Below are 22,351 nucleotides of genomic sequence, written 5' to 3'. Positions count from 1 at the left end.
GTCTGAATTAAAGACTGTGGAAACTGGACTTCTCCCTTTGTCTTCCAGGTATGGAAATATTCTGAGGGGGTGGGGGTGGGGGTGGGAATTATGGGCATGTGTGTAACAAAGATCAAGTAGGCATGCAAACAAATGATTAAAAATTTTGATCAAATGATCTATCAGTGTAAAACACTACATTGGGGAAATCAGTATGTTCAATGTTTATAGAAAATTTGTTTGAGACGGTTTGGATTATGAGCTGCAGTATCACATGCCCACAGTTTGAAAATACTCGCTATTGGTTTTAATACCTTCCTTTGCTTTTCCTTGTGGTGTATGTTTTCCTCATTTTTTGTTCGTTCTATTCATTTTCTTTTTAGGTGTGGTTCCCCATTCCTTTTCCCCCTTTTACTTCCTCAAATGTACTTTGGGTGTTTTTGTACCTTGAGCCTTGCTTATGTCAGGAAAAAGGGACTGATGACCCTGTAGTTTGGTCCCTTTATAACCCAAACCAACCAACCAACCTGCTGTCAGTCTTGGTCTCCCTCAACAATTTTTAAACTCCCTCGCCCTCCGCCCCCAAAAAACTCTCTCTCTCTCTCTCTCTCTCTCTCTCTCTCTCTCTCTCTCTCTCTCTCTCTCTCTCTCTCTCTCTCTCACACACACACACACTTTTGTCGTATTGCTATCCCATTAATTTTACATAAAATTTTCATGGTGGTGTGGATTATTTACACTGAGGTGACAAATCGTGGAATAGCAATAAGCACATATGCAGGAGGCGGTAGTATTGTGTACATGAGGTACAAAAGTGCAGTGCATCGGCAGAGCTATCATTTGTATTGAGCTGATTTGTGTGAAAAGGTTTCAGACATGATTATGGCTGCACAACATGGATTAAGAGACCTTGAATGCGGAATAGTTGTTGGAGCTGGATGCAAAAGACATTCCAATTCAGAAAGTGTTAGGGAAAACAATAGTCAGAGATCCACAGTGTCAAGAGTGTGCCGAGAATACCAAGTTCAGACATTACTTCTCATCACTGATGACGCAGTGGCCGGCGGACCTCACGTAATGACCGAGAGCAGCGTCATTTGTGTAGAGTTGGGTCAGTACTAACAGACAAGCGATACTACATCACTGCGTGAAATAGCTGCCGAAATTAATGTGAAATGTGTGACAAACGTATCCGTTAGGACAGTGCAGCAAGTTTTGGTGTTAATATGCTATGGCAGCAGATGACTAACGTTAGTTCCTTTGCTAACAATATGACATCACATCTCTCTTTGGGCTTGTAACCGTATCAGTTGCACACTAGGTGACTGTAAAACTGTGGCCCGGTCAGACGAGTCCCGATTTCATTTGGTAAGAGCTGGTGGTAGGGTTACTGTGTGGTGCAGACCCCACAAAGCCGTGGACCCAGGTTGTCAACAACCTGCTGGTGGCTCCATAATGGTGTGGGCTGTGTTCACAGGGAATGGACTGGGTTCTCTGGTCCAGCTGAACCGTCATTCACTGGAAATGGTTAGGTTCGTCGGATTGGAGACCATATGCTGCCATTCCCCCCCATGAACCATGGACCTTGCCGTTGGTGGGGAGGCTTGCGTGCCTCAGCGATACAGATAGCCGTACCGTAGGTGCAACCACAACGGAGGGGTATCTGTTGAGAGGCCAGACAAACGTGTGGTTCCTGAACGGCCTTGCTGTGCTGGTACTGCGAACGGCTGAAAGCAAGGGGAAACTACAGCCGTAATTTTTCCCGAGGGCATGCAGCTTTACTGTATGATTACATGATGATGGCATCCTCTTGGGTAAAATATTCCGGAGGTAAAATAGTCCCCCATTCGGATCTCCGGGCGGGGACTACTCAAGAGGACGTCGTTATCAGGAGAAAGAAAACTGGTGTTCTACGGATCGGAGCGTGGAATGTCAGATCCCTTAATCGGGCAGGTAGGTTAGAAAATTTAAAAAGGGAAATGGATAGGTTGAAGTTAGATATAGTGGGAATTAGTGAAGTTCGGTGGCAGGAGGAACAAGACTTCTGGTCAGGTGACTACAGGGTTATAAACACAAAATCAAATAGGGGTAATGCAGGAGTAGGTTTAATAATGAATAGGAAAATAGGAATGCGGGTAAGCTACTACAAACAGCATAGTGAACGCATTATTGTGGCCAAGATAGATACGAAGCCCACACCTACTACAGTAGTAAAAGTTTATATGCCAACTAGCTCTGCAGATGACGAAGAAATTGAAGAAATGTATGATGAAATAAAAGAAATTATTCAGATTGTGAAGGGAGACGAAAATTTAATAGTCATGGGTGACTGGAATTCAAGTGTAGGAAAAGGAAGAGAAGGAAACATAGTAGGTGAATATGGATTGGGGGACAGAAATGAAAGAGGAAGCCGCCTGGTAGAATTTTGCACAGAGCACAACATAATCATAACTAACACTTGGTTTAAGAATCATGAAAGAAGGTTGTATACATGGAAGAACCCTGGAGATACTAAAAGGTATCAGATAGATTATATAATGGTAAGACAGAGATTTAGGAACCAGGTTTTAAATTGTAAGACATTTCCAGGGGCAGATGTGGACTCTGACCACAATCTATTGGTTATGACCTGTAGATTAAAACTGAAGAAACGGCAAAAAGGTGGGAATTTAAGGATATGGGACCTGGATAAACTAAAAGAACCAGAGGTTCTACACAGATTCAGGGAGAGCATAAGGGAGCAATTGACTGGAATGGGCAAAAGAAATACAGTAGAAGAAGAATGGGTAGCTTTGAGGGATGAAATAGTGAAGGCAGCAGAGGATCAAGTAGGTAAAAAGACGAGGGCTAGTAGAAATCCTTGGGTAACAGAAGAAATATTGAATTTAATTGATGAAAGGAGAAAATATAAAAATGCAGTAAGTGAAACAGGCAAAAAGGAATACAAACGTCTCAAAAATGAGATCGACAGGAAGTGCAAAATGGCTAAGCAGGGATGGCTAGAGGACAAATGTAAAGATGTAGAGGCCTATCTCACTAGGGGTAAGATAGATACCGCCTACAGGAAAATTAAAGAGACCTTTGGAGATAAGAGAACGAGTTGTATGAATATCAAGAGCTCAGATGGAAACCCAGTTCTAAGCAAAGAAAGGAAAGCAGAAAGGTGGAATGAGTATATAGAGGGTCTATACAAGGACGATGTACTTGAGGACAATATTATGGAAATGGAAGAGGATGTAGATGAAGATGAAATGGGAGATATAATACTGCGTGAAGAGTTTGACAGAGCACTGAAAGACCTGAGTCGAAACAAGGCCCCCGGAGTAGACAATATTCCATTGGAACTACTGACGGCCTTGGGGGAGCCAGTCCTGACAAAACTCTACCATCTCGTGAGCAAGATGTATGAAACAGGCGAAATACCCTCAGACTTCAAGAAGAATATAATAATTCCAATCCCAAAGAAAGCAGGTGTTGACAGATGTGAAAATTACCGAACTATCAGCTTAATAAGTCACAGCTGCAAAATACTAACACGAATTCTTTACAGACGAATGGAAAAACTGGTAGAAGCCAACCTCGGGGAAGATCAGTTTGGATTCCGTAGAAACACTGGAACACGTGAGGCAATACTGACCTTACGACTTATCTTAGAAGAAAGATTAAGAAAAGGCAAACCTACGTTTCTAGCATTTGTAGACTTAGAGAAAGCTTTTGACAATGTTGATTGGAATACTCTCTTTCAAATTCTAAAGGTGGCAGGGGTAAAATACAGGGAGCGAAAGGCTATTTACAATTTGTACAGAAACCAGATAGCAGTTATAAGAGTCGAGGGACATGAAAGGGAAGCAGTGGTTGGGAAGGGAGTAAGACAGGGTTGTAGCCTCTCCCCGATGTTGTTCAATCTGTATATTGAGCAAGCAGTAAAGGAAACAAAAGAAAAATTCGGAGTAGGTATTAAAATTCATGGAGAAGAAATAAAAACTTTGAGGTTCGCCGATGACATTGTAATTCTGTCAGAGACAGCAAAGGACTTGGAAGAGCAGTTGAATGGAATGGACAGTGTCTTGAAAGGAGGATATAAGATGAACATCAACAAAAGCAAAACAAGGATAATGGAATGTAGTCTAATTAAGTCGGGTGATGCTGAGGGAATTAGATTAGGAAATGAGGCACTTAAAGTAGTAAAGGAGTTTTGCTATTTGGGGAGCAAAATAACTGATGATGGTCGAAGTAGAGAGGATATAAAATGTAGGCTGGCAGTGGCAAGGAAAGCGTTTCTGAAGAAGAGAAATTTGTTAACATCCAGTATTGATTTAAGTGTCAGGAAGTCATTTCTGAAAGTATTTGTATGGAGTGTAGCCATGTATGGAAGTGAAACATGGACGATAAATAGTTTGGACAAGAAGAGAATAGAAGCTTTCGAAATGTGGTGCTACAGAAGAATGCTGAAGATTAGATGGGTAGATCACATAACTAATGAGGAAGTATTGAATAGGATTGGGGAGAAGAGAAGTTTGTGGCACAACTTGACCAGAAGAAGGGATCGGTTGGTAGGACATGTTCTGAGGCATCAAGGGATCACCAATTTAGTATTGGAGGGCAGCGTGGAGGGTAAAAATCGTAGAGGGAGACCAAGAGATGAATACACTAAGCAGATTCAGAAGGATGTAGGTTGCAGTAGGTACCTTGAGATGAAAAAGCTTGCACAGGATAGAGTAGCATGGAGAGCTGCATCAAACCAGTCTCAGCACAGAAGACCACAACAACAACATGCTGCCATTCACGGACTTCATATTCCCAAACAGCAATGGAATTTTCATTGACGACAGTGCGTCGTGTCGCTGGGCCACTATTGTTCGTGATTGGTTTGTGGAACACTCTGCACAGTTTGAGTGAACAATCTGGACACTCAGATCGCCAGACGCGAATCCCGTTGAACATTTACGGGACATAATCGAGAGGTCAGTATGTGCACAGAATCCTGCACTGTCGACACTTTCGCAGTTATGAACGGCTGTAGAGACGCACAGCTCATTAGTTCTGCTGGGAACCTCCAGTGACTACCGTATTTACTCGAATCTAAGCCGCACTTTTTTCTCGGTTTTTGTAATAAAAAAAAAAACGCCTGCAGCTGAGAATCGAGTGCAAAGTAAGCGGAAGTTCTGAAAAATGTTGGTAGGTGCCGCCACAACTAACTTCTGCCGTCGAATATATGTAGCGCTACACAGGCATGCTTTGCAGGCACAAAGATAAATACTGGTGCCAAAACCTCTGCGTCGGTAAATAAATTAAAAAATAAGGTGGAAGGCGAGCTTTTTTCTCCGCCCCGAGTTTCGACCACTGCATTTTCATACATTTTCCAACGAAGGAAATACAAATTTCGTATTGTTCATCTTTGGATGTAGCAGCATTTCAATGTACTACGAAAATCTGACTAGCGAGGCTGTTTGGGATGTTTGTGAATATGGGAAACTCTACATTCTGAATTTTTTCCTACCTGTGAGAAGAGATGGTTGCAAATAAGAACTTTTATGAATTGTGAATCACATGCGGTATTCTCTTCACCATAAGAATAATACAAATATTAACTTTTGTCATGTATTCTTTCATGTTTGGAGCTATCTTATTTAAATTCTGTCTGTTTAATAAACTACGAAACTAGAGTGAGACAACAGCAAACGCAGAAGAGTAGACATATCGTGTCATGTTTATATTCGTATTATTCGTATGCCTAATAGTGACAGTCAGAAAAGACGCACGGCAATTGACTAGATTTTTAAATCTAAGATGACTCTAATTTCGGTGCAGAATGTAATGTACTAAAAGAGGCGTCTGCAAAGATTGTCAAACCGAGAAAAATTTTCACTAAACTCTCGTTCAGAACATCATCTATCACAAACAGTCTATTATTTTGTTCTTGTTGATCATTATCAAAGAATGCAGCAGTGTAAGTAACAACAAATAGCAGTCTCTTGCCATTGTTTCGCTAATGAGACGATTACTCGTTTCTTTTTTTGATTGTAAGCGGCGGTACTGTGCACAAAAGCAAGCCATGCGGCGAGTGGTGACAGGCCGTAAACACTCATTATCAGAAAGCGACAGACAATGCACGGCACAGTACAGTAATGCATTTTCAGCTTAGAGTGACGTAAACACCTATAACAAAGAGAACGGCACTTATCAGATCAAAGAAAAATAAGCAATCAATTCAAACCAGACGAAGCACGTGAGAAAGGAAGGGTACCCGTATAAATACGGACGGAGCGCCTGAAGCATAGCAATGGCTACCTGGTACAGCTGAACTGCTAAGCTTAAGACTCGAACCAAACTACTTACTGTAGCTGTATCGTCATTCATTCAGCCTGAATTATGTCTCATATTATAATGGACCAACTTTATTTCGCTTTGGAGGTGCGCCCTAAAACTTTTCTCTCACCTCGAATTTAGAGTCTCATTTTTCAGGTGCAGCTTAGATTCGAATGCGGCTTAGATTCGAGTAAATACGGTAGTTGCGCCGTGCTGTGTCGAGTTGCTGCACTATTCCGGGCAAAAGGAGATCCAACGTAATATTAGGAGGTATAACTGAAAAATATAACTCACGTCGTCTACGGACCACTCCTTCTGGCCGCCGCGTCACCTTCAGCTGAGGGTGCGGATAGGAGGGGCGTGTGGCCAGCACACCGCTCTCCCGGTCATTATGGCGGTTTTCGTTGACCGGAGCCATTACTGTTTGGACGAGTAGCTTCTCAGTTGGCATCACGAGGCTGAGTGCACCCCAAAAAATGGCAACAGCGCATGGCAGCCAGGATGGTCACCCATCTGAGTACTGGCCATGCTCGACAGTGCTTAACGTCAGTGATCTGATGGGAACCGGTGTATCCACTGTGGCAAGGCCGTTGCCTATTAGGAGGTATCTCACGAGTTTTTTCACCTCAATGTGTTATGAATCGGTGTGTTTCAACTGATACTATTACTAAATGCGAGGTGTCAAAAAGTCTCTCCACAGTGCCATATGATTGTTAGCAGTGCGTGCCGTATGATTGCACGCCTGCCTGGGTTACTTCACTTCAAGTGTACTCGCCCAACATTCCACTGTTTCATTTATCTCAGCCAGCGTCAGTAGTATCATTGGTGTATGTCATTACGTGTTGACACGAACGATTAAGTTTACCGTAATTACTCGAATCTAAGCCGCACCTGAAATTTGAGACTCGAAATTGAAGGGGAGAGAAAAGTTTTAGACTGCACCTCCAAATCGAAACAAAGTTGGTCCATTGTAACATGAGACACAATTTGGGTCGAATGGATGAAGATCCAGCAACAGTAGTTTGGTTCGAGTCTTAAGCTTAACAGTTAAGCTTTACCAAGTAGCCTTTGCTATGCGTCAGGCACTCCGTCCGTATTTATACGGGTACCCTTCCTTTTTCACGTGCTTCGTCTGGTTTGAATCGATGGCTTATTTTTCTTTGATCTGATAAGTGCGGTTCTCTTTGTTATAGGTGTTTACGTCACTCTAAGCTGAAAATGCATTACTGTACTGTGTCCTGCATTGTTTGTCGCATTCTGATAATGAGTGTTTACGACCTGTCACCGCTCGCGGCATGGATTGCTTTTGTGCACCCTACCGCGGCTTACAGTAAAAGAAGTGAGGAATTGTCTCATTACCGAAACAATGGCAAGAGACTGCTATTTGTTGTTACTTATACTACTACTTTCTTTGATAATGCCCAACAAGAACCAAATAATAGACTGCGCATGATAGATGATGTTCTGAATGAGAGTTTACCGAAAATTTTTCTCCATTTGAAAATCTTTGCAGATGCCTCTTTAGTACATTAAATTCTGCACACAAATTGGAGTCATCTTAGATTTAAAAATCTAGTTAGTTGCCGTGCTTCATTTCTGACTGTATCACTACTCAGCATAAGAATAATACAAATATAAACACGAGATGATATGTATATTCTTCCGCGTTTGCTGTTGTCTCACTCTAGTTTCGTAGTTTATTAGGCAGACAGGATTTAAATGAGATAGCAGCAAACACAAAAGAATACATGGCATAATGTTTACATTCTTCTACCTTTTCTTTTAATTTATTTACTGACGCAAAGGTTTTGGCACCGGTATTTATCTTTGTGCCTCCAAAGCATACCTGTGTAGCGCTACATATATTCGACAGCAGAAGTTAGTTGTGGCGGCACCTACCAACATTAATCAGAACTTCAGCTTACTTTGCACTTGATTCTAAGCTGCAGGCGGATTTTTGGATTACAAAAACAAGAAAAAAAGTGTGGCTCAGATTCGAGTAAATACGGTAGTTCCTGTGTTCATTTGTTTCATTGTTGTCACTGTTAAAATGCTAACCATTTAAGAAAGTGTCTTTTTAGTCAAACAAGTGTTCAAAGCTGGCAGTAAATACACAGTTTCAGTTCTTCAAACATTTAATTCAGTTTTCCCGGAGACAACACTCCCACATCGCGATACTGTGTGAGATTTCATTAACAAATTTCGAAATATGGGTTCAGTGACAGATGCACCGAGAAGTGGTCATCCTAGCATTTTGTCTGAGGATAAACTACTCGATATTTCCCATAAAATGTTGGTGAGTCCAAACAAGTCAGTAAGAAAACTCGCGCAGGAAATTGATGTTAGTGTCAGAACGGCCCACACAGCTGTAAGGAAAAAATTAGAACTTTTTCGATACAAACTGACAGTCGTGCAAGAACTGAAAAATACTGATCGTGGCAAGAGACTGCATCGTTGTCAATGGTTCAAAAATTTTATTCAACAAAATGGAAGGTATATTCTTAGTGAAACAATTTTCGCAGATGAGGCGTGGTTTCAATTATCCGGGTACATGAACTTGAAAAATTCTCATATGTGGAGTATTGCAAATCCATTGTGTGTTCATGAGGAACCATTTCATTCTGTGAAAATAGGAGTTTGGATTGCATTTCTAGACGTCGGATTGGAGGTCCCATATTTTTCAGTGAAACAATAAACGCACAACGATACTGCAGTGATATTCTGTACCCATTCATAGGAGAACTTTTGTTAAGTGAAACACTGAACGATTATTTTCAGCAAGATGGTGCAACCGCGCATACAGCTCGCATATCAATGTCACTGCTTGCTGATAATTTCACAGGGACTTTGGCCTCCACAATTGCCTGTTCTGACACCACCTGACTTTTTCTTCTGGGATGCAGCGAAAGCAACTGTCTATAAAAACTGTCCAGAATCCATCGATAAATTGAAAACTGCAATATCCGCTTTCACTGCTTCTGTTACAGAAGAAATGTTACAGCTTTCATTTTGAAACATGATCAGACGAATTGAATTGTGTATTCAACAACATGGTGGGGACACTCCAACATTTAATGTGAAAATTTGTAATTAAAAATGAATATTCAGTAAATTAATAACTTGTATTTCACTGAGTTTCATTTTGGTATATTCACTGCGGCATATGGCACGTGCGGCTAACAATTGTACGGCACTGCGGTGAGACTTTTTGAACACCCTGTATATATGTGTGTGTGTGTGTGTGTGTGTGTGTGTGTGTGTGTGTGTGTGTCTTATTTATTTACACGTTAAGTTCTGTAGGAGCAAAGTGAGGAGCTAATCTCCAAGGTCAGGGAATGTGTCAGTACATGAAGTTACAACATAAAAGTAATAACACATAAAAATAAAATGCTTGTGAACCCAAAAAAAGTCAAGCCATAAGTTTAAGTAAATGCAGTCAACAATACAAGAATCAGCTTAATTTTTCAAGGATCTTCTGGACAGTTATATTGCACAAATTTTAACTAGTGTAGTAACAACACTGACAAGTCTTCACCTCACAGTTGTTTATGACATTTCATTTGACAATAGAGAATCAATGAATTAATTTATCTTTCAGGTGGATAGTAGCACAAAAGCTGGTACAAACCAACCTGCTGACACAAATAAGATGAGCGAGCCTATCATTACGATGTGCAATGAAAAGAAGTACGAAATGGAGGAAAAGTGTGATCTCGTGAACAAAGAAGCCAGCATAATGTGTGACAGCGAAGCCAAGAACAATGAGAAGAATCGCATCTACCACTCGCCAGATAACAAGCAGCTAGAAGGTTAGTTATACCTGCTCTGTGAAAATGAATTCTGTTCGTAGTAATATGTAGGCAAGAAATCGGTTACTTTACTTTTACTGGTGACTTTAACACTCTCACTGGAGACTAAAACAAATTTCATTATTCGCTCTGGATATTCTCTTTCCCCCTTTGCTTGGCCTTTTCTTTGGAAAGGAGGACTATCTGAACTGCTTGAAACTTTTATCCATCCTGTAAATGTTAATCTTATCTATGAGGATGGAAATGACAGTGTTTGTGGTATACAGGGTGTTACAAAAAGGTGCAGCCAAACTTTCAGGAAACATTCCTCACACACAAATAAAGAAAAGATGTTATGTAACACTTAATTTCCCTGTTAGAGCTCATTTTAGTTTCGTCAGTAGGTACTGTACTTCCTCGATTCATCGCCAGTTGGCCCAATTGAAGGAAGGTAATGTTGACTTCGGTGCTCGTGTTGACATGTGACTCATTGCTCTACAGTTTTAGCATCGAGCACATCAGTACGTAGCATCGACAGGTTAGTGTTCATCACGAACGTGGTTTTGCAGTCAGTGCAATGTTTACAAATGCGGAGTTGGCAGATGCCCATTCGATGTACGGATTAGCACGGGGCAATAGCCGTGGCGCGGTACGTTTGTATCGAGACAGATTTCCAGAACGAAGGTGTCCCGACAGGAAGACGTTCGAAGCAATCGATCGACGTCTTAGGGAGCATGGAACATTCCAGCCTACGACTCGCGACTGGGGAAGACCTAGAACGACGAGGACACCTGCAATGGACGAGGCAATTCTTCGTGCAGTTGACGATAACCCTAATGTCAGCGTCAGAGAAGTTGCTGCTGTATGAGGTAACGTTGACCACGTCACTGTATGGAGAGTGCTACGGGAGAACCAGTTGTTTCCGTACCGTGTACAGCATGTGCAGGCACTATCAGCAGCTGATTGGCCTCCACGGGTACACTTCTGCAAATGGTTCATCCGACAATGTGTCAATCCTCGTTTCAGTGCAAATGTTCTCTTTATGGATGAGGCTTCATTCCAACATGATCAGATTGTAAATTTTCACAATCGACATGTGTGGGCTGACAAGAATCCGCACGCAATTGTGCAATCACGTCATCGACACAGATTTTCTGTGAACGTTTGGGCAGGCATTGTCGGTGATGTCTCGATTGGGCCCCACGTTCTTCCACCTACGCTGAATGGAGCACGTTATCACGATTTCATATGGGATACTCTGCCTGTGCTGCTAGAACGTGTGCCTTTACAAGTACGACACAACACGTGGTTCATGCACGATGGAGCTCCTGCACATTTCAGTCGAAGTGTTCGTACGCTTATCAACAACAGATTCGGTGACCGACGGATTGGTAGAGGCGGACCAATTCCGTGGCCTCCACGCTCTCCTGACCTCAACCCTCTTGACTTTCATTTATGGGGACATTTGAATGCTCTCGTCTACGCAACCCCGGTACCGAATGTAGAGACTCTTCGTGCTCGTATTGTGGACGGCTGTGATACAATACACCACTCTCCAGGGCTGCATCAGCGCATCAGGGACTCCGTGCGACGGAGGGTGGATGCACGTAGCTTCGCTAACGGAGGACATTTTGAACATTTCCTGAAACGAAGTGTTTGAAGTCACGCTGGTACGGTCTGTTGCTGTGTGTTTCCATTCCATGATTGTGAGTTGAAGATAAGTAATAAAATGAGCTCTAACATGGAAAGTAAGCGTTTCCGGACACGTGTCCACATAACATATTTTCTTTCTTTGTGTGTGAGGAATGTTTCCTGAAAGTTTGGCCGTACCTTTTTGTAACACCCTGTATAGGCAAGAAATTACTTACTTTACTTTTACTGGTAACTTTAACACACTCACTGGAAACTAAAACAAATTTCATTATTTGCTCTGGATGTTCTCTTTCCCTCTTTGGTTGGCTTTTCCTTTGAAAAGGAGGACTATCTAATCTGCTTGAAACTTTTATCTATCCTGTAAATGTTAATCTTATCTATGAGGGTGAAAATGACAGTGTTTGTGGTATATAAAATGAATTTGCCAGAGATTGACTGCACTGTTCGGTGATAAAACATTATTGAGGATGTGTGTGTTTGGCTGGCATAAAAAGTTCGAGGAAGGACAAGAACGTGTGGAAAATCAGCAACACGGTTGCCGTCCTCGGACCTGCATTAAAGACAAAAACATTCGTGCGGTTAAAGACATTGTTTGCGACGATCGATGGAGGAGAGTATCAGAAATAGCACAAAAAGTCAGAATCGGGTATGGGAGCTGTCAAGTAATCGTCACAGACGACCTTCAGTTCCGTAAAGTGTGTTCCAGATGGGTCCCTAAACTTTCGACTGAAAATCTGAAGTTGAGATGTTTGGGGGTCTGTCAGAGGCATACTGCAAGGTTTGCAGAAGAAGGTGATGCATTTTTGAGTCGGATCATCATATGCAATGAAATGTGGGTTCACCACTACACTCCAGTATCCAAACAAGCCAGTAAGGAGTGGTGGAGGGGAGGGGAGGGGAGGGGAGGCAGCACTAGTGAAAGCAAATATTCGACTGTCAGCTGGCAAGGTTCTTTCAACCGTTTTTTTCGATCATCGCGGCATTTTGCGGATTGGTTTTTTTTTTCGCACGAGCGATGCACAATCAATGCTGCTTACTACAGCAAACTTTCAAAGAAGGCGAGAGTTGCATATCGCCGCAAAAAAAGAGACAAATTGATTCGACAGGTCATCCTCCTCCACGACAGTGTGCGACTCTATACTGCAGCTCTGTCTCCTCCTTACAGCTCGGACTTATCGCTTTGCGATTTCCATTTATTCGGACCACTTAAAGAAGCTCTAGGAGGGCGACGATTTGAAGATGAGGAGAGTGTGGAAGACTTCGTGCGCAACTGACTGGTGACGCAACCCAGTTCTTTTTGTGATGAGGGCATCAAAAAGCTGCCCGTAAGCCGGGACAAATGCATTTCCAAAGCAGGAGACTGTGTGGAAAAATAAATTATAATTGCCTTGAGCTTTTCAATAAATTAATGTAAATAAAAAATAAAATTATATTTGATCCGCCCTCGTAAAAAAGACTGGGCACAGAAAAATGCACAATACAGAAAAAAACCACTGGTACTGTGGAAAAAAAGATACTGATATCACAGGGCACCGAGATTATGAGATACAGAAAACACAGTGAAGGTGCTGATGTCCATTTCATTGCCCGACGACAGCGGCTGCTGCAGCTTGTGGTGGACAGGCACTGGCGGGTAGGGACAGAAGTGATGAGGGGGTGGGTTGGCTACTTGCGAGAGGTTGTAGGGCAGGACCGGGTACGGCATCCACATAGCGACATCAAGGTCAATAGTTGGTGCCGGAGGTATCAGCGGGGATGTCGGAGAAGAAAACATCACAGAACCCAGCAACGGAGGTGGCGGCGGCAGTGGCAGGTGTAGCAGAGGCTGTACTGGCGACAGCAGTTGATGAGGACGGTTTAAATCAGCTTCAGGGAACCTGCCAGATACATACTTCCGAATGTCAGTTTTAACACAGTCTGAACTGTGCAACTCGGCAACAACCGTATATTCATTTAAATATATCAGAATCAAACTCTTTAAAAAAATAATCGTCCATTAAGTTTAATAAGGAATGTTTGTCTTGAGAGATCCTTCCAGAATACATTGAAATTTCACGCAAATTTCAATTCCGTGTAGCTAAAATAGTGAAGCATAAATGCCAAAAATTATGGCTGCAAACTGAACTAAGACACCAAAATAGGTATTACACCAGCTTTGTTATTGGATTTGAGAGTTCTTAGAAATAGAACACAGTATTTTATTGTTAACAGAGAGACATCTAAGCTGACCTGGAGGGAATGCCAAACACTTGAGCACAGTTTTCTGTGAGGTTAAGAGCATGCTGACCTCCCTCCCCCCCCCCCCCCCCCCTTCCCTTCCCCTCCTCACACACACACACACACACACACACACACACACACACGTGACCTTTTGATGCAGCCTACAAATATAAATGTATTGTGTCAGGGTAAATACATTTTTTGTAACTTACAGAGCAATCACTGCTGTCTCGAGACAATTGTAATGTGATTGTGGTATTTTATAAAACAGAAGTATTTTGCTTTGCTGTCACTGAGTTGATACTAGACTTGCTGACATGTGATATGTTAAGTTTAATTTTTCATTCTCAGTTTCAATACATTAAAAGAGCTGTTACAGCAGGAGTTGTGATTCTTCGGACTCCCTCAATTTGAATTTGCTTTAGATTTTTACAATTCTCGGCATCGGACTTAGTTACTTTGTAGTACCTTTGCTTTGTCAGCTCATAAGTTAATTTTGTGTTGACCTACTTTCAGAGTTTCTCCTCAAAATGCAATATGTATGACACCTGTACAGTGTTTAGTTCTTGTGCAATAAATAATTGAAAGTGTTCCCAGACTTAATGTAACCCTCCAGAACATTTTTAAACCGAGAATACAATCGATAATGTTTTTCACTTTTTGTTGTATATAAGCATTAATACTTGAGAATGTGAAACAAAATATGAACAGAACACAGAGTCTCCATTAACATATCTTATTTGTAGCCCATTGTGTGAGGCAGGTCTGCAGAACGCGTAGTGCCCAAGTCAAGGACTGTTAATGTAACTATGGGTGGTCTGTGCGTAAACGCTTTCCGCCAGACTGCACCGTGCATGCTACTTGAAACACGTTGTTGTTGCTGTCGTCATCTTCAGTCTGAAGGCTGGTTTGATGCAGCTCTCCATGCTTCTCTATCCTGTGCAAGCCTCTTCATCTCTGAGTAACTACGACAACCTACATCCTGAATCTGTTCATTGTATTCAAATCTTGGTCTCCCTCTAAGATTTTTACCCCCCGCGTTTCCTTCCAGTACCTAATTGATGATCCCTTGAGGTCTCACAGTATGTCCTAACAACTGATTACTTCTTCTAGTCAGGTTGTGCCACAAATTTATTTGTTCCCCAACTCTGTTCAGTGCTTCCTCATTAGTTATGTGATCTACCCATCTTATCTTTGGCATTCTTCTGTGGCACCACATTTCAAAAGCTTCTATTCTCTTCTTGTCCAAACTGTTTATCATTCGTGTTTCACTTTCACACGTGGCTACACTCCATACAAAAACTTTCGGAAAAGACTTCTTGGCACTTAAATTGAAACTCGATGTTCAAAGATTTCTCTTCTTTAGAAATGTCTTCCTTGGCATTGCTGGTCCGCATTTTATATCCTCTCCACTTTGAACATCATCAGTTATTTTGCTGCCCAAATACCAAAACTCATCTACTTTCAGTGTCTCATTTCCTAAGCTAATTCCCTCATAATTCAACTAAATTCCATTATCTTGTTTTGCTTTTGTTGATCATATATCCTCCTTTCAGGATGATGTCAACTCTGTTCAACTGCTCTTCCAAGTCCTTTGCTGTCTCTGACACAATTACAGTGTCATTGGCAAACCTCAAAGTTTTTATTTCTTATCCCTGGACTTTAATGTGTACTCCAAATTTTTGTTTTGTTTTGTTTTGTTTACTGGTTGCTCAATGTACAGATTGAATAACATCAGGGATAGGCTACAACCTCATCACACTTCCTCCTCATCCACTGCTTCCCTTTCATGCTCCTCAACTCTTACAACTGCCCTCTGATTTCTGTACAGGTTGTAAATAGCCTTTTTGGTTGCTGTATTTTACCCCTGCCACCTTTAGAATTTGAAAGAGTATTCTAGTCAACATTTTCAAAAACTTTATCTTTCAAGTCTACAAATACTATAAACATAGTTTTGCCTTTCCTTAACGCATCTTCTGTGGGAACTTGTAGGGTCAGTATTGCCTCGCGTGTTCCTACATTTCTCCAGCATCCAAACTGATCTTCCGTGAGGTCGGCTTCTACCAGTTTTTCCATTCTCCTGTAAAGAATTTGTGTTAATATTTTTCAGCCGTGACTTATTAAACTGATAGTTTGGTAATTTTTGGACCTGTCAACACCTCCTTTCTTTTTCACCTGTCTCATACATCTCATACCCCAGGTGGAAGAGTTTTGTCATGGCTGGCTCTACCAAGGCTTGAAACATATTACCCGATGAAACGTCTGGCCGTACAAACACCACTACCAGGATCATTACAAACCATATCAGTAGCCCACCACTGGTAGGCCACTAGAGAGTATCTCCCTTATTCATAGTTCCACCGGGGACTGATGACCATAGATGTTAAGTCCCATAATGCTCAGAGCCATAATTCCACCTGAGAGATTGATTCACTCACAGACTGTGAGACTTCATATGACAGAAGGTAAACAAAAATAGCGTCTCTGTTCCCATTTTGTATGTAGGTCCCCACCCTTGCAGAGACTCTAAGGTGCCCCTTTTTTGCAGCCTGTTGGCTATTTTCCCAGTAATTTCTCACTGACTGGTGTTTGTTGTTTACTTGATTAGCAGCTTATTTTAAAGCATCTTACAGCTATATCTTTAAGCATTAGGCGTAGTTTTAAAATTACACACACCTAAAAGTACATCCTGTTGTTTTACTATAGCATTCTCTTATATTGTAAAATAGCTGAGTACCTGGCATTGCCTGGGTATGTATTTATCCCTATCGCCTGTTAGTCCATCCCCTCCTCCCCTCCCCCCTCCCCCCCTCCCCCCTCCCTCCATATCCATCTCCTCCATCCCGCACTCTCTGTTCACCTGCTCCTAACCCCCTCTCTGTCCATCTCGTCACCTCTCTCTCTCTCTTTCTCTTTCTCTGCCCATTTTCCCTGCTGTTATCTGTATCTATCTATCTATCTATCTATCTGTCTGTCTGTCTCCTCCTCCTCTTCCTCCTCCTCCTCCTCCTCCTCCTCCTCCTCCTCCTATCTGTGCCTATCTCCTCCTTCCCTCTTGCTGTCCGTTGTAATGGATCTGGGAGATGTGTCGATACCAAATCTAAGGAGGGAGGTTGTAAATGTTTTCTTATGTTTTTGTCAGAATATTTTTTATGAATTGTAATTTGCCTTATTTTATGCTAATTTGCATATATGTTCGAGAGTGACAGCATATTGATTAATATTAGTAGATGTGACGAATAATATCAAAGAGAGTGGTTACAAGTGGAAGCTTGTGTGTTATGTGAAATGTCTTTGACGTCGGAGTCGTCTTTGACCGTAGTCGGTCGCCAGTGAACACTCGGTGTGACGGTGGAACAATGTACAGGTCCCAGTTATAATAATTTGCAAGTGACCAGCAAAAATGAGTTATTCTACTACTTTTTTTTATATAAACATCAAGAAGGAAGCACATTAGGAAAAATGGTATTTGAAGCACTAAAAATGAGGCAAACGCATTGAATCGGGACATTTCCACAGCCGACGAAATGGCATTATGGAATCATACTTCCACTAGACCAGCCTGTTCCAGCTCGTAGGCTCTGTTGTGAGCCACGGAGCGCTCCCTGCTCCAGGGAGCCGTGTCGCTCGCTGCAGCCATTCAAGTGGGCCAGCACGCCGGCACGTGGCACGGCTGGCTGAGGCAGGCGGCAAGGCAAGCGTTTTGATGTGCAAGCTGCGTCTTACAAGATCGACAACCTCATACCCTTAGCTGCTAAGATGTGGTGACATGCTACACCAGGAAATACGATGTTCAGGAAATAAATAAGAAACAACTGTTTTGCAAGAAATTGCATACTAAATTTATTGGGCCTCTGTAGCTTGACATTTTCTTTTCATTACAAGGTCGGAAATATCAGGCATCAAAGTGTTCGCAGTGTTAATGCGGAGGATGGCCTTCATTGTTGCATCCTGAAGAAACGAACGTTGCTTACTTTTTATTCTTTTCATTGCTGAGAAAAGCTGCTCACAACAATACGCAGATCCAAACATGCACATGATACTGAGTGGCATTGTTGTGAAGCTTTGGAAATGTTTTTTGCTGTAATGAACAATACCATTGTGACAAATCCAACGTGTTGTAGTACCTCTCTTTCAACAAAATTGAATTTTGCAAATTAATAATCTCCAATTGAAGTGACCATGACAAGTCACCGGGAGTAACTGAAAAAGGAGTGCTGAACACCTTAAGTTCCATTTCCAAACTAGTGAGGTCTCGAAATGGTGTTTCAAATGACGTGATGAGCTGCTTTAACTTTGCTTGGTAATCGCCTAAAGTAGTGCCTTCAGGTAGTTTTAAAGAAGCAAGACAATTGAAGAACGTTAAATGTCCATTACTCATCTGCCTCTCAAGTAAACGTAACTTTTCCATGAACGCTTTGATCTGGTCGTGCATGTCAATGATTAGCTGCCCTTTGCCCTGCAATGACAGATTTAAATTCTTCAGATGTATAGTTATGTCAGCTAGGAACGCCAGGTCTGATATCCATTTTATATCTTTCAGACAACACATTTCTTCCCCTTTCATTTCGAGAAAAAGCGATATTTCCTCACGAATGGCAAAGAAAACATCAAGAACTTTTCCCCGAGTCAGGCAACGAACTGTACTGTGGTAAGGTATATTCCCATACTCTGCTTCCATATCTTTCAGGAAGCCTTTGAATTGGCGATGATTCATACCATGACGCCGTACAAAATTCGCACACTTCACGTCATCTTTCATTACGCCACCTAGCTCTACTGTTTGAGCACACAGTGCCTATTGGTGAATAAAACAATGAAGAGTCAAAATGTCTGTCCCGTTTATTTTTCAAACGAGAAGCAAAACCTTAGTGACGCCCGATCATTTGTGGTGCATCGTCTGCCGCTACAGAATGGAGCGTATCCCACGGCAAACTCATATTGTCCACTGATTCACAAACAGCTTCAATAATGTCACGTTCTGTTGCGGTGTAATCGAGTGGTACCACATCCAGGAGTTCTTCAGTTACTTGCAGCTCCATGTCGACACCACGCACAAAGACTGCAAGCTGAGCACAGTCCGATATGTCGGTGCTCTCATCAAGTGCTAGCGAAAATGCAACAAAGCTCTCCGCCTTTTTCCTGAGCTGTGTCTCTAAATACTGAGTGAGGTGGCGCAGTGGTTAGCACACTGGACTCACATTCGGGAGGACGACGGTTCAATCCCGTCTCCGGCCATCCTGATTTAGGTTTTCCATGATTTCCCTAAATCGCTTCAGGCAAATGCCGGGATGATTCCTTTGAAATGGCACGGCCGATTTCCGTCCTCATCCTTCCCTCACCCGAGCTTGCGCTCCGTCTCTAATGACCTCGTTGTCGACGGGACGTTAAACACTAATATCCTCCTCCTCCTCCTGTCTCTAAATCCACTGCCATGTCCACGATTCGACGAGACATTGTTTGCTTCGACAGGCAAACCCCTTCAGTTGCCTTCACCTTCCTTGGATACAAACATTTTGCAAATAATTACTATTAAAAACAGTCTTGATCACAATTTATTTTATAAGGTGACCGGTTTCGACCACTGCTGTGGTCATCTTCAGACCTACAAGATGTATACAAAGCATTAATTAGAGGGTTACATGCATTAATGAAAATACATAGAGTTATACGGCTATAAAACGTTGAATTACCATTGAGTGGAAACCCCTTTCTGTTGGAGAATCACAACTGGAGAAACCAGTGCACGTCTTACTTTATATAATGGAGGCTCCACCCACTTCTGACTGCATGATGTCATTATTAACCAATGAGTTATAAGTCGAATTACAATTTAAAATTTCTTAGTTAAAAGAACATTGTCAAGAATTAGAAATAAATATACATTAAACTTTGCTTATTTAACAGCTATTGTCAATTAAAAAGCGTTAAAAATATTTAAAAATGTAGGAAAATGAACTTCAGTTTGGCAGTACATGGGTTGCCCTCTCGTGGCCTGTCAGTGAACCATTTGAAACCACTGGTTGCTATGGTGAAGTTAGACGCCGTTACAAAGATGAAGGAGCAAGCTTTTTCCACTGAAGTTGTTGTAGAGTCGATAGTTGAACTAGTGGTTGCCATGGTGAGGACAAACGCCAATGCAAAGATGTGGCAGCAGGCTTCTTTCCAATGAAGTTGTGGCGTCAGACGATGTATTATTGAGCAGCAACTTGTCTTTATTGAAACGAAAAGAGTAAGCTACAATAATCTGTAGCTGATATATATAACTTATGCTGCACAAATACGCTATGAAGTAGTTGACTGTATATATAAAATATTATCTATGAAGTTAGTATGTAGATTACCAGTGCCATTTTTTTTTATGAGGCATTGCTATTCTTCAAGTTACATACCAGTCATATAAGCAAATAAAATTGAAAGAATTTAAAATTATAAAATTATTAAATTATGAGCCATTGTCAATAATAAATTAAAACGATGTGAATTAGCAGTCTAAAAGCATAAAAGCAATAATTCTAAAACAGGTAGTCAATCATAAAATAATGTTTGGTAAAATACAATTACAATGTAAAGATAAAATTATTTGCTAAAAGTCTTAATAATTAGAAAGACCTTTTTTTTTTTTAAAAAAAAACAAATACAGAAGAGTAGACATTCTAAAGCAGATCATCGAAAAGCTCAAAGAAATGTTTGTCTTTGAACTGAAGTTGTTCGTTTAAAACAGATAATGGATTACTTTTGTGAAGTGAAAAAATTTCAATTTCTTCTAAGGTATTTAGCAGTGGTCCTTTTGGCACAGTATGTAATATTTTCAAATTCCTAGAAATGCAACCCTCAGAATGATTGTATTCATCAAGATGTTGACCGAATATTGATTTGATACGTGCAGCACCAGTAGTATGTTCTCTGAAACGTGTTAAAAAGTTTCGGCCAGTTTGGCCAATATACTGTTTCTCACAGTCATTACATATTATTTTATAACTAATAACCCCCTACAGATGAAACTGAAACACACAATTGGAGACTCAAATAGATACCAAAAGTCAGGTGTTTATAAAATAATATGTAATGACTGTGAGAAACAGTATATTGGCCAAACTGGCCGAAACTTTTTAACACGTTTCAGAGAACATACTACTGGTGCTGCACGTATCAAATCAGTATTCGGTCAACATCTTGATGAATACAATCATTCTGAGGGTTGCATTTCTAGGAATTTGAAAATATTACATACTGTGCCAAAAGGACCACTGCTAAATACCTTAGAAGAAATTGAAATTTTTTCACTTCACAAAAGTAATCCATTATCTGTTTTAAACGAACAACTTCAGTTCAAAGACAAACATTTCTTTGAGCTTTTCGATGATCTGCTTTAGAATGTCTACTCTTCTGTATTTGTTTTTTTAAAAAAAAAGGTCTTTCTAATTATTAAGACTTTTAGCAAATAATTTTATCTTTACATTGTAATTGTATTTTACCAAACATTATTTTATGATTGACTACCTGTTTTAGAATTATTGCTTTTATGCTTTTAGACTGCTAATTCACATCGTTTTATTTTATTATTGACAATGGCTCATAATTTAATAATTTTATAATTTTAAATTCTTTCAATTTTATTTGCTTATATGACTGGTATGTAACTTGAAGAATAGCAATGCCTCATAAAAAAAATGGCACTGGTAATCTACATACTAACTTCATAGATAATATTTTATATATACAGTCAACTACTTCATAGCGTATTTGTGCAGCATAAGTTATATATATCAGCTACAGATTATTGTAGCTTACTCTTTTCGTTTCAATAAAGACAAGTTGCTGCTCAATAATACATCGTCTGACGCCACAACTTCATTGGAAAGAAGCCTGCTGCCACATCTTTGCATTGGCGTTTGTCCTCACCATGGCAACCACTAGTTCAACTATCGACTCTACAACAACTTCAGTGGAAAAAGCTTGCTCCTTCATCTTTGTAACGGCGTCTAACTTCACCATAGCAACCAGTGGTTTCAAATGGTTCACTGACAGGCCACGAGAGGGCAACCCATGTACTGCCAAACTGAAGTTCATTTTCCTACATTTTTAAATATTTTTAACGCTTTTTAATTGACAATAGCTGTTAAATAAGCAAAGTTTAATGTATATTTATTTCTAATTCTTGACAATGTTCTTTTAACTAAGAAATTTTAAATTGTAATTCGACTTATAACTCATTGGTTAATAATGACATCATGCAGTCAGAAGTGGGTGGAGCCTCCATTATATAAAGTAAGACGTGCACTGGTTTCTCCAGTTGTGATTCTCCAACAGAAAGGGGTTTCCACTCAATGGTAATTCAACGTTTTATAGCCGTATAACTCTATGTATTTTCATTAATGCATGTAACCCTCTAATTAATG

General features: G+C 40.9%; 1 protein-coding gene and 1 pseudogene across 1 annotated transcript in view; one reads left to right on the top strand and one right to left on the bottom strand.

Annotated features, from left to right (window-relative positions):
• LOC124719799 overlaps positions 1-22,351 on the top strand; it is a 293,431-nt gene that overhangs the window by 53,071 nt on the left and 218,009 nt on the right. Inside the window, exon 6 of the mRNA XM_047244994.1 lies at positions 9,887-10,097. Within this exon, the coding sequence (XP_047100950.1) occupies positions 9,887-10,097 (211 nt within the window). The remainder of the gene's footprint in view (positions 1-9,886; positions 10,098-22,351) is intronic.
• On the bottom strand, positions 6,766-6,883 carry LOC124720612 (annotated as a pseudogene).

This window comes from Schistocerca piceifrons, chromosome 11 (assembly GCF_021461385.2).
Source record: "Schistocerca piceifrons isolate TAMUIC-IGC-003096 chromosome 11, iqSchPice1.1, whole genome shotgun sequence".
In the NCBI taxonomy this organism is placed as follows: domain Eukaryota; kingdom Metazoa; phylum Arthropoda; class Insecta; order Orthoptera; family Acrididae; genus Schistocerca; species Schistocerca piceifrons.
This window is presented reverse-complemented; position numbering and strand designations above follow the sequence as displayed.